We start from the raw sequence: 18,111 nt of genomic DNA, 5'->3' as shown, positions 1-18,111 counted from the left end.
AAGAAAAAGAAAACAATCTGATAGTGATTTATTAAAAATCCTAACTTTTGTTTTTATTTGGGGATGCCACAGACTCAGAAATACATTTAGCTTCTGTGTGTGTGTGTGGCATAGCATGATTTTTAAAAATGGTAACTTCAAGGCAGTATTATGATTGTCAGTTAACCTTTTTAAAGAGTGCTGTTATGTCCTATGTAGGAAGAAAAGAGAAATAGCGAGTTTTAGAATGGTTTCAACAGGAGTTCAAATAAGGAAGAAGTTAGTCCTTAGTGAATCGGAAATACTGCTGAAAGACCACATTTGGTAATCATTTCAGTTAATTGAGTTTTTTATTTAATTATATATTTGAATTCTCATATAGTAAACTCCTGTAACATCCTAAAATGTTGAAACATGGAAAGTATGGTGAATTTCAGTTGAAATTTTCTTTGTTGTGTGAGAAAATTATTGGCGGAAAAATTGTGAAACTTATATAACCTATTAGAAACTAATTTTACATATTAGAATTTGAAAAATAACTAGCGCCCTTTTGGCCACAGATGAAGTCAAACAGTAAATATGGTCCGTAAATGTTTAAAAAATTACTTTAATGTTTGCCTCTTTGGAATTGTGTGTAGACCAGAGTTTTTCTTTAGTGCCATTTGTTTTTGCTGAGGCATCCATACTCGTTTGCCTAGTTTTACTGGGTTGTTATTGAAGTGGTTTTTCAGAGTTAGTAGTATAGTGTAATCATGGGGCTTTTCCTATGGGAATTTAAAGCCTTGACCAGTTTTATTAGTACTTTATTATTGCTAGCAAACATATAATTTAAAAAATCTGATTCTCTTAAAGAGTACATGTAAATTCCTAATATGTCATTGTTTGTGAAATAAAGGGATGAATCATGTGGGATGCTAGTGGACAATAGATAACTGAATTCTTGCACTTTTTTTTTTTTTAAGATTTATAATTCAGCCTTGTGAAAGAGGGGTGCTAATATTTTGGTTTTTCCTTGTGGACTTTCCCCCATTTCTCATTACAATATGGTCACTTGGGTGTTTTGTTTTGTCTAGAACTTATTTAATTATCCCTGTTATGACCCTTTTGAAAGCAAATTCTCATTTTTATATCTTTAGCACCTAGTATACTGACTTTGTACAGTATAGGTATTCAAGAAGTATTTGTTAAATGAATAAATTTCTTTTCTTTGTATTAGTGAATTTGTATTTTTGGCCATGATAATGCTTTTTCACTTGGGTGTTTGCGTCTGAGGTACCATGAGTAAGAAGGTTTGTTCCAGTTCTGACTTGTTCCCTTTATTAACTCTGGGACCTTGTATTCGTTATTTTATGTTTACGAGATTCAGTTTACCGTGTTTAACAGTAAAATAAAGTAGTTGTCCTGTGTACTCGAGAGAGAAGTATAGCTCAAAGGAAGTAATAGAGTGGATAATGCTTCCAGAAGCTTTTAGGTGACTTTATCATCACTTAAGAATTTTTTAAAGCTGATTATCAGTGTAGTTTTTATGTTTTTCCTTGATTGCTGTAGTTCTTTGATTCCTGTAGTTTTTTGAAAGTTTTGGACAAAGTCTAAAACATTTTCAGACTAAAGTTCTGTGGCTTTCTAAAGTCCAGAAATCTTTTCTCTTTTCCAATGAGTGTATCCTTTTTATATTAGTTGTTTAAATGTTTTTGACTACCTGTGGAATGTTACTTAACTAAGGTGATTTTGAATACATACATTAATGCATTTTATTCAAATATTAAGAAAGAATTTTAGAGTTGGAGGAAATTAAGCTTAGAGAGTTTCTGACCCAACAGTGCATAGTTACTGAATCATCAACAATAGGACTTTTTTCTGCAGTGATGGAAATGTTTTTACATCTACATCGTTCAGTGGTAGTAGCCAATAGTCATTTGTGGCTTTTGAGCACTTAAAATGTGACTCAGGTTTCAAGTTCTAGAACGATGGTTTTTAAATCGTGTGTGTGTTACAACTTGTTTTCAGATCTGGCATTGTATGTGTGTGTGTGTGTGTGTGTGTGTGTGTAAGTCAGATCAGAGCCCCTTGATGCTGTTTAGCCTAAATCTCTACTCAGCTTTCCTTCCGACTGCCGAAGTACTTCTGTGGAACCCTAAGACTCCTGGAAACACCATTTTCCCAAAAAAAAAAAAAAAAAAAAAAAAAAAGATCCAGTACAACTCCTTTATTTTCTGGTGGTTTTGTAGCTCCTTATTTATAGCTGGAAAACTTAGGCTCAGAGACATTAAGCTGCTTAGGTCTTATTTAATGACAGAGCCTGGACTAATAGGTCTCTGACATTCATTGTATTTGTACCTCACTATAAAATCTTTCTTTTTCATTGTGCACAATTGATATTTTTAGAAATACCAGATTTTGACTAATTTGCCATTAGTCTTTTCACTAAAAGCCAGAGGATAAAGATGGAAACCATAAGTCATTGTTTAGCTTTGTGTCTCAGAATCATTATAGGGTTTTGTTTTGTTTTACGAATACAGATTCCCTGAAGCCACCTGAGACTTTTGGATCAGATTTTCTGAGTATACTCTATTATGATGTGTAACAGAGCTACACTATACTTTCAGAGTAGTTATTCCAAAGCACATCCAGGATTAAGAACCTGCATCAGGTTGCCAATTTTTAGGCACACATTTACAGCCTATTAAAGTAATGGAAAGAAAAATCAGTGATTTAATAATTTTAGTATATAAAGAATTAAGAATATAGGGGCAAAGTAGAATATATAGCTTTAGATGAAAAAAGAAATACTCATCTTAGAGCAACGAGATCTCTGTAGGGTTCACTGGCGGGGGAGAGGGTGTATCCAGTGGTACTTAGTCCAGGAACTGGGCTTTTTTAAGAGAGAGAGAGAGAGCTTGCAAGCAGAGAGGGGGTGGTGGGGAGAAAGAAACAATCTTAAGCAGACTCTGTGCTGAGCGCGGTGTCCCCCAACACGGGACGCCCATCTCATGACCCTGAGATCACGACGTGAGCTGAAACCAACAGTTGGTTGCCCAACTTATGTCTTCCAGGCGCCCCAGTTTTTTATTGTTTAAAGCTGTTTTAATGGGTTAGGAATATGGCTTAAAATAATGTTAGGCATTTAAGTTGGGCTTTTATAAATAACAGAAAACATCTTAATTCAGACTCCAAGGATTTGAAATCTATGATAATGATCAACCAAGCTTAATGTTTACCTTTAAACAGTACGTGGAAAAAAATCATTGTTCTGTAATCCAGGTTTTGAACCTAGCTATACAGAACTTAAAACAACAGTAACTTAAAAACGATAGATTTTCTGGCCTCACCGCAGACCTTCTGAATCAGAATTTCTAGGATCAAGGCTTGAGAATCTGAGTTTAAGTCTTCCCAGGTACAGTCAGCCTTGGGTAGAAACATTGCTCTAAATTAGTGATTTGTAGTCCTCACAGCACATTAGCATCAAGTGGGAGGCTTTTAAAAAGAAATAAACAAAAATAAGGGATGACTGAGGGGTGGGTACCTGAATGGCTCAGTCAGTTAAGCATCAGACTCTTGATCTCAGCTCAGGTCATGATCTTGTGGTCGTGGGATTGAGCCCTGTGTGGGGCTCTGCGCTTAGAGCAGAGCCTGCTTCAGATTTTCTCTCCCTTGCCAAGTGCTGCCACCACCACCACCCATCCCCGCTCACTCCAATGCACCCTTCTTAAATAAATAAAATCTTAAAAATAAATAAATAAAAAATAAGGGATGACTGAGCCCAACCCCTAAAAATCTGAAACATTCTCTGGGAGGAGATCTTGGCATCTATATTTTTTAAAAGTTCTTCTAAATCTGATGTAAAACCTCTTTTCTTAATTACACCTTTTATTTTGAGGTGGTTATAGATTCACATGCAGTTGTAAGAAATAAAGAGATCCCCTTTGTTACTTACACAGTTCATATTTCCAGTATAACATCTTGGAATAACATCTCTCAAACCGTAGCAAAATACCACGACCAGCATGTTGACATTGATACATTCTTATCTGTTAACCATTTCTATAATTTTGTCATTTTAAGAATATGCAGAAACTTTTTTAAAAGGTAATGTTCACCTTTCCAGAAAGGGTAAATACACTATGTGTCATGATTATGATGTAATTAATAATAGCAGTATAACTAGTACAGGTGTTCAAAGAAGGAAATATTACAAACGTGAATGAGTGGCTCTTCTGATTAAGCACTGGTTAGAAGATAGGGAACACACCCTCAGAGCTTTAAATCCAGATGAAGAAACATACTAAATAAAGATAAAATTACAAATTATGTTAGGTGTTGTGAAGAAAAATATAGAGTAATTAGAATGACATGAACATAATTTGTGTGTTGGAAAATCAGAGAAGTAATTTAGATTGAAGCTTCTCAGTGAACCCAGATAACTCACTAAATGGAATATTTTTAAGCTGCAAAGTAGACTCTTTCCCACTGTATACTAATTCTGACAAATTATTTCATTCACTAGTTTGCGCTGACCTATCTTTGCCTCTAATTAATCTAAAATTATTTGATATTCTATCTTTTGGGGGGTTTGAGGGGGAAGGGTTTGTCTCTGTCCTATTTTAAATGCTGAAGACAATAGTACGTATTATAAAACCGTATAGTTTATTAAACAGCTCTTTCTATTTGTGATTTGGAACATTCTCAGTTGATAGGTTTCTTGACTAATGGCTGTAAGCACATGTGATAGTCATATCTTTATAAAAATGCATACTAAGAATGTTTTTATCAGTTTATATACAACCTTATAGATTTGTAGGATAAGTTACCAATCTGTTTACCATAAAGTATGCAACATCTGTCAAAAAAGATTACTATGGTGGGGTTTAATTTAGTATAGCTGAATAGTTTATCAGATATGGTGTGTGTCTGAAATTTAAAAGCTGTTCTAGAATAATTCTTGGACCAGTTTTCAATTGTAGATAAAAACAAAGTATGGAAGTAATATTTTGAATGTGTGTGATAAACATGTTGGAGCATACATTTATATAAAATTTTTCTTTAGAGAGTTAGTTTGGCTTTTCACAAAAGAAGGTATTTGCCAACTACTCTTCATTTCTTTAAGTTGTGAAGTCATTCTGCTTCACTTAGATCTTCATTTTAGATCTTAATATTTTTCTTCAAGTTCTTATTACTACACAGCATTTTATATTCATAATTTATAATTATGCTTCCTGATATTAAAGAGAAATAGAAGGGTGCATTTCCAGATGGAGATAAAATAGTTTCAGAAGGCTTTTTGTATTTTTGTGTTAACTATAAAGTAATATGTGGCACACCTCAGACATGTTGTGGGTTTGGTTCAAGGCAACTGCAGTAAAGTGAATATCACAATAAAACTAGTCAAATGAATTTTTTGGTTTCCTAGTGCATATAGAAGTTGTGTTTATATTGTAGTCTTTTAAGTGTTCAGTGTAGCATTAGTCTAAAAGAAACAATGTACATACCTTAATTAAAAAATATTTCATTACTAAATAATGCTAACCATTCTCTGAGCTTTCAGTGAGTCATAATCTTTTTGCTGGTGGAGGGTCTTGCTTCAATTTTAAGAGCTACTGACTGTGATCAGGGTGGTGGTTGCTGAAGATTGAGGTTGCTGTGATGATTTCTTTGGACAACAGTTAAGTTTTCCACATCTCTTGGCTCTTCCTTTCACAAATGATTTCTCTGTAACATGTGATGCTTTTTGATAGCATTTGACACAGAACTTCTTTAAAAATTGAGAGTCCGTTCCCTCACCCTGGCCACTGCTTTATCAACTAAGTTTATGTAATATTCTAAATCCTTTGTTGTCATTTCCAGTAATCTTTACAGAGAGTAGATTCCATCTCAAGTAACTGCTTTCTTTGCTTATCCATAAGAAGTAACTCCTCATTTGTTAACGTTTTATCACAAGATTGCAGCAATTCAGTCCCATCTTCTGGCTCCACTTCTCATTCTAGTTTTCTTCCTTTTTCCACCACATCTGCAGTTACTTCCTCCACTGAAGTCTTGAACCTTTTAAAGTCATCTATAAGGCTTGAATTTAACTTCTTCCAAACTCCTGTTAATATTCCAGTTTGAACTCTTCCCATGAATCACAAATGTTCTTAATGGCCTCTTAGTGGAGAATCGTTCCTTTAAGGTTTTCAATTTACTTTGCCCAGATCCATCAGAAGAGTCACTATCTACGGAAGCTGTAGCCCTAGGAAATGTGTTTCTTAAATAATAAGACTTGAAATGATTCCTTGATCCATGGACTGTAGAATGGATGATGTGTTAGCAGGCACAGAACATTAATCTCATTGTACATCGCCATCAGAGCTCTTAGGTGACCAGGTGTATTGTCAATGAGCAGTAATATTTTGAAAGGAATCTTTTCCTGAGCAGCTCTCAACAGTGGGTTTAAAATATTCAGTAGACTATTTTGTAAACAGATGTGCTATCATACAGGCTTTGTTGTTCCATTTATAGAGAGCACAAGCAGAGTAGCTTTGGCATAATTCTTAAGGGCTCTAGGATTTTTGGAAGGGTAAATGAACACTGGTTTCAACTTAAAGTCATCAGCTGCATTAGCCCCTAATAAGAGAGTCAGTCTGTCCTTTGAGGCTTTGAATCCAGGCATTGACTTCTCCTCTCTAGCAATGAAAGTCCTAGGTGGCATCTTCTTCCAGTATAAGGCTGTTTGCTCTACTTTGAAAATCTGTTGTTTGGTGTAATCACCTTCCAGTTATCTCAGCTAGATCTTCTGGACAACTCCTAGCAGCTTCTACATTAGCAGCTTCATCTTGGGTACTTTATGTTATAGAAATAACTTGCTAACTTAAACTTCATGAACTAACCTCTACTAGCTTCAGACTTTTCTTCTGTAGTTTTCTTACCTCACTGAGACTTCCTAGAATTAACAAGAGTTAGGACCTTGCTTTGGATTAGGTTTTGGCTTTAGGGAATGTTGTGCCTATTTTGATCTTTTTTTTTCAGACCACTGAAGATTTCTCCCTACCAGCAATAAGGCTGTTGGCTTCTTATCATTCATGTGTTCCCTTGAAAAATTATCTTGTCTCCCATTAATTTGAAATGCTACCCATATCACAATATTTTTTTTAAGATTTTATTTATTTATCCGAAAGAGAGAACACAAGCAGGGGGAGCGGCAGGCAGAGGGAGAAACAGGCTCCCTGCTGAGCAAGGAACCCGATGCAGGACTCCATCCCAGGATCCTGGGATCATGACCTAAGCTGAAGGCAAATGCTTAACCCATTGATCCACCTAGGTATTCCTCCATATCACATTTTAAATTCTCATTTGTATGTGGGGCTTTTTCTGAACCCTTTTTAATATGTTATAATTGTCTCTTGATTCCTGAGTCAGGACCAAATAAGGTAGATTTGTAACGTGTTTTAGTATTCACTATACTCCCTAGAATCAATAATTGCCATTTTCCCCCTGTTTGCTTAGTTCTTTTTCTTACTGTCTTTATTATTAATTACACTAAAATACTCTTTGCCAGTTTATAAATCTCTTTGAAGATTGATTATTCTATCAGTTATATCTCCTGGGAAAAAATCTGGACTTGTTCTCTATGCCTTGGTGAATACCTGCCTCCCTTTGTCATTTGTTCTGGGGTTTTCTTTAGTCCGTGTCCCATGATAGAGCTCCAGTTTCATTGTCTTCCTTTTTTCTTGGTTACTATCATATTTTGATAAAGCATATCCTTCAATAGCTTTATAAGAAAGGTTGCTTTAGAGGTAAATTTTTCACATCAAATAATGTTCACTTTACTTTCATACTTGTATGATGGTATTGCTAGGCATGGTACTCTAGGTTGAAAACTACTTTATTCCAGAATTTTGAAGACATTGTTCTGGCACTTTCTAGCTTTCTGCTTTAGAAGTCAGAAGCCATTTTTATCCCTGGTCATATACTTTCCTCTCTAGCAATTTGAAGGTTTTTTGGATTTTTTTTTTCCCCTTTACCCCATTATTTTGAAATTTCACAATGATATGCCTTAGTATAGGTTTATTTGAACTCTTCATACTAGACTCTTTTAATTTGAAAATTCATGTGCCAATTCTGGGAAATTTTTTAAATTATTTCTTCAGTGATTTATTTTCTTTTATGTTCACTGTTTATTCTTTTTGGAACTACTGTTGTTTGAGTATTGGACCTCATGTACCAGGCTTCTAATTTTTTTAATCTTTTCTCCCCAATTTTCCATCTCTTTGTCTTTGTGTTCTACGCTGTGGGAGATCTTCTCAGCGTCTTCTTCCAAGTCTTCTGTAGGTTAAAAACAGATCTCTGAAGTCACATCTTTCAGTTCTTATTTTATAGGTGCAACTACAATAGTTTTTAATTTTTCAAAGGGTGCTGATAGTCTTTTGTTTTAGTGTTTTTATTGAGCTATAATATATAACATGTTAGTTTCAGGTATACAACATAATGATTCGGTATTTGTATAATTGTGAAATGATCACAGTATAATTATCATCCATCACCATGCGTAATTGCAGATTTTTTTCTTGGTGATGAGAAGTTTTAAGATTTACTCTCTTGGCAACTTTCAAATATGCAGTACAATACTATTAACTCTAGTCACCGTGCTGTACATTATATTCCATGACTTATTTTATTACTAGAAGTTTGTACCATTTGACCCCCTTCACCTGTCCCTCCTCCCACCACCCCTAGTAACCACCAGTCTTCCCTGTATCTATAAATTTGATTTTGGTTTCTTTTTCTTTGCTTTATTTTAAGATTCCACATATAAGTGAGATCATATGGTTATTTGTCTTTGTTTTATTTCACTTAGCATAGTGCCCTCAAGGTTCATACATGCTGTTGCAAATGGCAAGATTTTATTCTTTTTTTCCCATTTTCTTTATTCGCTCATCCATCAGTGGAAACTTAAGTTGCTTCCATGTTGTGGTTATTGTAAATTAACTGCCGAGAACATGGGTGACATACATCTTTTTGAGTCAGTGTTTTTGTTTACTTTGGATAAATCCAGAAGTGGAATTACTGGATCATATGGTAAGTCTATTTTTAATTGTTTGAGGAACCTCTATGCTGTTTTCCATAGTGGCTGCACCAGTTTACATTTCCACCAACAATGTACAAGTGTTCTCTTTTCTCCACATCCTTGCCAACACTTGTTATTTTTTGTCTTTTTTTTTTTTTTTTTTTTTTTTTTTAAAGATTCTGGTTATTTGACAGAGAGTGCAAGAGAGCACAAGCAGGGGGAGAAGCAGGCTCCCCGGCCCAACCAGGAGCCTGATGCAGGACTCGATCCCAGGACCCTGGTATCATGACCTGAGCCGAAGGCAGATGCTTAACCAACTGAGCCACCTAGGCGTCCCTATTTCTTGTTTTTTTGATAATAGCCATTCTAATATGTGTGATTTTGATATCTCACTGTAGTTTTGATTTGCATTTCCCTAACAATTAGTGATGTTGAGCATCTTTTCATATACCTGTTTGCTGTCTGTATGTCTTTTTTTGGAAAAATGTCTGTTCAGATCCTCTGCCCATTTTTTAATCACATTACTTAGGGGGTTTTTTGCTATTCAGTTGTAGGAGTTCCTTATATATTTTGGGTATTAACTTCTTAGCTCTATCATTTGCAATATCTTCTCCCATTTGGTGGTAACTTGCCCTTTCATTTTGTAGATGCGTTCTTTTGCTATGCAGACTTCTTAGTTTGATATAATCCCACTTGTTTATTTTTGCTTTTGTCATCTTTACTTTTGGTGTCAGATCCAAAAAATCATTGCCAAGACTGATGTCAGGGAGCTTACCAGCTGTGCGTTCAAGTCTTTAATCATTCTTTAATCCATTTTGAGTTAATTTTGTCTATGGTGCAAGATAGTGGTCCAGTTTCAGTCTTCTGCATGTGGCTGTCCAGTTTCCCCAACACCATTTACTGAAGAATATATAATCAAAGAATATACAATTCCCCATTGTATATTTTTGGCTCCTTTGCTGTAAATTAATTTAACATACATGGATAGATTTATTTCTGGGCTTTTATTCTGTTCCATTTTGTTTTTATCAGTACCATATTGTTTTGATTAGTATAGCTTTGTAATAATTTGAAATCAGGATGTGTGATACCTCCACCTTTGTTCTTCTTGCTCAAGATTGCTTTGGTTGTTTAGGGTCTTTCATGGTTCCATATATATTTCTTACTTAACATATTCAATATGTTGTTGCGTCACTTGAGAAAGGAGTGCTTGTCAACTTAAAGATACATATAAGGGATATTTACACAAAATATTTAAATGTCTGCTTTAAGCTGCCTGTAGACAAGGTTGAGATTTTCTTTACAATCTGAATAATCAGGAAATTACTTTTGTGCTTAAGGTCTTGATCAAATTAGATATTTTTCTCCAAAATTCTGCATTTTGAGATTTTGTCTTTTAGTTTATTAATAAGCTGAATTATTTTAAATAAGACAAGCATTGTATAGGATAACTTAAGCCAACTTTTTCTTTTTGAGCTTAATTGGATTTATATTCGTGTTTTTAAATCTTCACTATTTTTGCATAAAATCAGTAGACTGTAAGAGAATTGTTAATTTTGAGGATTTCTGTCATTTAATTTCTTTTATTCTGTTTATTTTTCTGTTATTTAAAAGAAACTGGACTCTTGCCACGTTCTTTAATTCACTCTCAGAATGATTGGTAGCCTAGATAACCTGAGATGCCATCAATAATTTACTAATACCTCTTGGATCTTATTTCAGGTTTTGCTTTGACCTGATTTAATACATAAAGGATCAACAAGTACAATGCAAAGCAGTAAATCCCCAAAGTAGGATTATGGGTCAGAGCTTGCAGATACTTATGGGTCTTGATGCATGTTGCCATATTGCCCCTGCGATATTGGAATATGAGACAGAATATAGATGTAAAGAAAGGAAGGATGAAGAATTCTACGTGGAGTTATTATGCAAAATAGACTTTTCTCTCTTTTATGTTAAAAATCTGACCTTGAATATTTCCTTAAATAATATATCCCCAAGCCTCCAGAGTAGAACTAGTAAACTCTTTTGCATCTCACATAGCTCCTTCCACTTTTTCACCTTTATACTTTGATTAGTTTATATATTTTGGGGATGATTGATTGTCCTCTACTCCCCATCCCCTGGCTTAAACTTTATAAAAGTGGGAATAGACTGTATTTTGTCATTAGCATCTAACAGTTCATATTTTGTTGAATGAATGGCAAGAAAGGAAGATAATTGGTTTGGTTTGGCTGGCATGTGGTACTCATGGGGCAGAATAATGAGAGGTTGGAAAGTGAGGTTGTAGCTAAATTGTAGAGAACCATGAATGAGAAATTTAGAAGTTTGGATTGTATTGTTTTGGATTGTATTGTTTTGGTAGAAGGGCTCTGTTAAAGTTTTGAAAGGAATTCGGGCATAAACTAGTTAGTTGGCAATTATGTAAAATAGATTAAGGAGAGACTAGAGAGGTAGATTAGTTTAAAAACTGGGAAATAGTAATGGAGCCTAGAGGGAGTGACCAATTTAGAAATCATACAGTAAATATTTATTAATTGCCTCCTGTAAACTGCATTGTGCTAATTGCTGGATAGATAGCAGTGAACAAAGAAGCTATGGTGCATGCTCTTTGGTTATATATATAGTGTATCATGAAAGCAGATATTCAATAGAAAAAAACTACAGCTATTATGACTGCTCCAAAGAAAATAGGGCTATGAAAGTATCAAACAGATATGTTATAGTTTGCAGAGGTGTCTTGGAAGGCTGATGAGGGTACTGGTTTAGCTGAGACTTACTTAACAGCTAGCCAAATGAAGAAGAATTTGGATGAGCCTTTTAAGCTGAAGGCAGAGTATATGCAAAGGCCCTGAAATGATTAAAAAGCTGGCATGTTTAATGAACAGAGAGGTTTAGAATGGCTGGTGGAGAGGAGTCTTCCCTGCAAGAGTAGAATGGTTAGATAAGAGGCAGTGGTTAAAAAGAGAATTCTAGGTCGCAGTTGTATATGGCAGCAGGAAGAGGAATCCAAAAGAATACCTAGGCTTCAAGACTGAATGTTTCATTAAAATTTTAGTTACTTAACCCTCCTAAACAGGTTTTATATTATAATTAAAAAACATGTTTATAATACCAACTCCACATAATTTGTAGCTTACTGGGAACAATTTTTCTGCTCTAATTTAAAACAAAATACAGTGATCTTAAACATTGGGGTTTTAATATATTTAGTACAGTTTCTTTTGTGCTTTTCAGAGTAAAATGCTTTTGGCCTCACTTTGAAGAGTTGTGTTTTGGTGGATGCAGGAGACACATAAAAGATAAATTGCTATAGGACGTGATAAAATAATGAATATATTTTGGAAAATCTGTTCTTTACCTTTAGAGTTGAGCTTTAGGTAAGACTATCAGATATTTGCTAACTATAGCAGTGGAAAGACAATGAAATTTACACATTTCTAAAATAAATCAGGCACCAGCAGGAAACACCAGCTGCGGGAATTTTTACCAGTCAAAAAAATGCCTCCTTGTTTAAGTGCATTGACACAATTCCCTATTTTTTAGTAGCTTAAATAAAAGGAGGGTTAGTAGAGAACAGTGATAAAGAGAATAAAATGAAATCCATGAAATTGAAATAATAGTCATGGATTAATTGTTCTTTATTTTTGCTGAGAATGTGTACTTAGAACAAAATTGATCGCAAAAACACAGAGAGCAAAATTTTGGCACATAAATCCAGGGAGTTTTATGGTTGAGTTGGCTCATATTCATCAAGATGTTTTTAACTCCAGGCATATTTTAAGGATAAATTTCAAATGATTATATCTTTGTGAATTTAGTTTGTAATTATTTCATTGATGACCTAACTTAATTTTTATATTTTGAATGAAATTCTATTAACTTTTTTTCAATAAATGTATAAAATAGGAATAGCACAGATACTGTTAGTCTCATGAGCTCTGGAATTACATAATTATGTGATTGCCAATGTCTTGACCATATTTTAAAATTGGGAAGGCTATCAGATCAGGAATTTTAGTTTATAATATTCTAAGGAAAGATTTTATTATTGGTATTCTAGTTCTCTTCATCAGATGAGTGATAACATTAGAGGACCTGGCAAGTATATAATGTCTTCAATGAAGAGAGGTGAAGAGAGAACACTTATGTTTAAACACCTATACATGTATACTCTGTACTCTTAAATACTATACATGCATATTCTTCCATCAGCTGAATGATTTACTTACCTACTACCAACGGATTTTTGTTAGTCCTCATAAATTAAATCCTGTAGTGGCCTTTTTCAACCCGATCATCTCCCTTGCTCCTTTTCTTCTCTCCCCCTCTCTCATTCTGTGTATATATTAGTCTTTCTCTTTCCTCTGAAATTCAGTGGCCACTTAGGTTATCTAATGTGCAATTCCCAGAGTGCCCTCAGAGTTTACAACACAAACATACACACTAGCCGTAAGGTTTGATTATTTCATTATATTATACTTACCACTGATGTTCCTTGTAGTAGATTTAATTTGTGTAATCATTATGCATCATAAAACCTTTTTCTCCCTTAGATCGTTATTAATTGAGCACCTGCTAACTGTAAGGTACTGTTCTAGAAGCCAGAAGATTTCTGTAAATGTGAAATATGATCCCCTCTCCTCAAGGATCTTACAGTCTGGTTGGTGAAATGGGATAGGTCATGCACAGTACAAGATAATAGCACAAACATGAACAATGCGGTTATACTGTTTAAAAGAAGGTGATCCATAAATACCTGAAAGTCCCTATGCAAGTGTGGTTCAAAGACTATGTACATGAAACTAAGTTTTTAGACTCTGTTAACATCATTTTTACTTTTTTTCATTAGCATGTTGGCAGACAAACTGAACATGACTCCAGAAGAAGCTGAAAGGTGGATTGTAAATTTGATTAGAAATGCAAGACTAGATGCCAAGATTGATTCTAAATTAGTGAGTATTAAATTAGTTATGCTACATCTATAAATTGCTGACTGTTTTAATACTTTTTTGGGAATTTTTCAGTAGGACATTTTATTCTGTTCTATTAAGAGTTTTTGCTTTGTGTTAAGGCAACAGCAGCCACCTGTTTTTTGTTGCTCGATGAATATTTCATCTCTGTACAGTGCATGAAAATGTGTACAACAGTCATGTAGTGTTGTGATGTCATGCTCATGACCTACCTGAAAAACTCAGTTGTAATATTATAGGATCAATTTCCCTCTGTCTCATTTTAGGGTCATGTGGTTATGGGTAACAATGCAGTCTCACCCTATCAGCAAGTGATTGAAAAGACCAAAAGCCTTTCATTTAGAAGCCAGATGTTGGCCATGAATATTGAGAAGAAACTTAATCAGAATAGTAGGTCAGAGGTAAGAACCACACATCTTCTATTTTGTCTAGAATTTATCAATAATGTAACATAATTATTACTGGACTTCATTTGAGAACGTACTAATATATTGGTTATATCTGATTTTGTATTTCTAACTGAGGGTGTGAACATTGTTTTAAAGATCTATTACTAAACTGAAAAGAATTTTTCTTAGATGTATTATATGTGTTAGTTAAGGAAACTGAAAAAATTGTGTTCCTAGTTTATTATATCTGTTTTTCTTTCCTTTCATTCTGCCTTTGTGACTTCTTTGACTCTTTTCCTAAGGGTTTACAACACAACATTTTGATACTGGCATGATAACTTACATGTATAGACTTCTTTCAAGTGGTTGAAATTTGTATTCTTTTTAAATCTGAAGGAATACTTGTATAAAAATGTTGATCTTACTATCTGTTAGTGTTGATCTTTAAAAACTTGATTTGTCTGATACTCGTATTTAACTATGTCAAAAAAATGTATCCCCCCTTTTGGTAGAGTTTGTGCATATTAGATTTTAAAGGAACTTGAATGGCCTTGTAATTTTGGAATCCCAAACCAGTTTTAATGCTTTTTAGCCATTATGATTATATGTAACTGGAGGATAGGAAGTTTTTATTTTTAGGAAGCCCAGCTGCTTCCTAAAATAGGTGGACGTTCAGAGACCTCATGTGATTGAAGTTTTAACAAAAGATTCATGTCCTTTGAATAGTTATTCAGTTTTAAAAGAGAGATAGAATTGGGAAATTATACTTCTATCTTTTTCCAACCAAGTCTAGAATAACTCAACCTAAAACAACTTTTATATAATGTTCTTTTCTGTATGCTTAAGGGTCAATTTGTATTGACTTTCGTTATAATATTGGTGATACTGTCATTGTTATACTTTATAATTGGTCAAAAACTGGTTTAGATGGTATTATTTTGATGTATGTTTTTTTGTTCTAAGTGGCACAATTGACATTTAGAAATTGTGGAGGTTGTTAAAATCTTAGTGGTTTGGGCTGGAGTACTAAAAGGAAATGCTAGTATCACTTTTTTCTAAGTTAACTTTGTCAGAAAGTACTTTCTTCTCACCTTGTCCATTTTTCTTTGTATATTTTAGGCTCCTAACTGGGCAACTCAGGATTCTGGCTTCTACTGAAGAACTATATAAAGACAAGATGAAAAAACTATAAAATAAAGATGAAATAATAAGACCATTATATAAAGGGTGACCTACATTTTAGGAACAATTAACATACTGAGTATAAATTTTGGGGAATTTGAATAAAATTGGCTGTGTTTCATTTTATCAAATTGTTTTTAATTTCCTTGTGTATCCAAGTGTGTGTTTTTTTTAACTTTTCATTTTGAAATTATAGATTCACAGGAAGTTGCAAAAATAGTAGGGAGAGGTGTCATGAAGCCTAAACCTGGTTTACCCTAGTTTTTTCATCTATGTTACTATAATACTTATCAGAACCGATAGAGACATAGGGACAATGTGTACGAATAGCTCTGTGCCATTTTATCACTTGTATAGATTTGTGTAGCCTTCAGTACAGTCAAGATAAGGAACTATCTTTTTTTCTCCACCATCGTGGTGTGTGTGGTTGGCTGTTCCTGTCCATGTCTTCTCACAAGACTTGAGGATTAAGTGATTCCTGGCCAAGGAACAAAAGCAGAATCATCCCTTTCCCCATGGGATTCAGATGAAAACTGGTAAAATCAGGTACAGCTCCAAGAGGAGGCATGGGAGAAGAACCAGGCTGGGTCTATAAGGGATCACACATGAGGTGGCACACGTTTATGCTGCATGAAGGTCAGGTGCTCATATCCTGTCACTCTGTGAACATCACTACTACCTGAACAATAGGCGTTTTTATGGGGGAAATGATTTTTCTGTTACTATACTTCTGCACCAGTAGGTTTGTTCAGTAATAAATATGTGAGACCCTTTGTTCAGGGGGGGAAAAAAGGGTAAAGAACTATCATCATTATGAACTTCTCCCTTGTGCTATTCCTCCTACTCCCTCTGTGGTCATACCTACCTCTACCAGCTCTAACCCCTGGCAACCACTAGTTCTGTCCTCCATCTCTTTAATTTGTCATCAGTAGAATATTTTAGAAATGGAATTCTACAACATATGACTTTGAGTTTAACTTTTTCTACTCATCATAATGCCCTTGAAATCTATCCAAGTTGTTATATATATCAGTAGTTTTTTCCTGTTTATTGCCAAGTCTTATTCCATAGTATTGATGTACCACATTGTTTAACCATGTACCTTTAAGGATATTATGGTTGTTTCCAGTTTGGGGCTATTACAAATAAAGCTGCTGTTTCTTAATTTCTTAAAGTGGCTCCTTGTCATTCACTGGGCAGCTACAGAGACTAAACAGGACTATAAGCTGAATTTTATAAATGATCTCTTGAATATTGCAAACACATGCACATGCGCAGACACACACACACAGTTTCCTGGATACCCAAGATCTTTTAAATATGTAAAGCTCTGGTTGGGTCTCCTTTACACAGAAGTGGTTTGATTTTCACTTTGGTTGTTGAACTAAAACCTAGTCAGTTAACAGACATTTCTGTTTCTGCACTCAACCAGTGGTACAAGGATAGGAGATACATGCATATTGGATTTTTATTTGGCATCTGATCAGGTTACCTTCAACCTATAGTTAAGTTTAAGAGAATATGGGCCAGATTTGGTCCATGTGCTGTGGTTTCAGATCCCTGATTTATGGTATTGGTTCTAAACTAGCCCGAAGGTGCTGAAGTAAGGGGGAGGGTTGCTGGTTGGGGTAAGCCAAATGTTAACTTTTTATTCCTCTCTAGCCAGTGTTGTGAAAATGCCAACTTTAAAGGATCATCTGTAGTACAAAATGGTCAAGGTTCATAGAGGAAGTACCAAAAAGGGGCATATCAGTAACTAGATCAAAACAAGCCCATCTTACCTTGAGTGCAAGAGCTAATTACATGAATCCGAAGTACGGATCTATAAGAAATAGTTACACAAAACTAGATAAAATTACATATGTTAATCTATACAGAAATGGGAAAGATGTTAAGCTGCCTCTTTCCCTCTTCACCTGTGACCCAAAGGCAAAAAATTCTTAGAGGCATCATTAATGACTTTTTATTTTAAGACTATAGCTCAACCAAACCACATTAATGGCAAGGATTTCTAGGCGATTACATGGCGGTGATAAGCAAGTCTAACAGTTATATAATGTGCTTTAGTGGACCGGTAAAAAAACCCAAGGAGGAAAGATAGGAAGCTAACATTACGCATTTACTGTGTCAGGCATTTCCACATTTATGAATCTAGAGAATTCTATTTTATTTATTTTTTTTTTTAAGAATTTATTTATTTATTTGACAGAGAGAGACAGCCAGTGAGAGAGGTAACACAAGCAGGGGGAGTGGGAGAGGAAGAAGCAGGCTCCCAGTGGAGGATCCCGATGTGGGACTCGATCCCGGAACGCCGGGATCAGGCCCTGAGCCGCAGGCAGACACTCAACGACTGAGCCACCCAGGTGCCCTATCTAGAGAATTTTTAAAAAGAAATAACATTTGTAAAAAGGAAAGTAATATTTGAGTGCCTCACTTTTGCCTGGAAACACTGAAATTTGGGTGTTACTGATGAGGAAACAGATGGTTACTCTAGGTCCTACCTACTAAACGTTAAACCAGTGAATTGAAAATGGACTCTTTCAGTTACATT

At 34.8% G+C, this 18,111-nt stretch overlaps 1 protein-coding gene across 13 annotated transcripts in view; it reads left to right on the top strand.

Moving 5' to 3' along the window:
* Positions 1-16,734, top strand: part of EIF3E (eukaryotic translation initiation factor 3 subunit E) — a 227,839-nt gene extending 211,105 nt beyond the window's left edge. For 10 of the 13 annotated variants that reach the window (XM_057307685.1, XM_057307677.1, XM_057307678.1 and 7 more), the window contains 3 exons: positions 13,869-13,971; positions 14,256-14,390; positions 15,498-16,734. In XM_057307685.1, coding sequence (XP_057163668.1) covers positions 13,869-13,971; positions 14,256-14,390; positions 15,498-15,536 — 277 coding nt within the window. In that variant the 3' untranslated portion in view covers positions 15,537-16,734. Of the gene's footprint in view, positions 1-13,868; positions 13,972-14,255 lie in introns of all 13 variants that reach the window. The other 3 variants (XM_057307676.1, XM_057307675.1, XM_057307674.1) reach the window with 1 other exon arrangement.
* Positions 16,735-18,111: the final 1,377 nt, after the last annotated feature.

Source organism: Ursus arctos, unplaced genomic scaffold (assembly GCF_023065955.2).
Source record: "Ursus arctos isolate Adak ecotype North America unplaced genomic scaffold, UrsArc2.0 scaffold_6, whole genome shotgun sequence".
In the NCBI taxonomy this organism is placed as follows: Eukaryota; Metazoa; Chordata; class Mammalia; order Carnivora; family Ursidae; genus Ursus; species Ursus arctos.
This window is presented reverse-complemented; position numbering and strand designations above follow the sequence as displayed.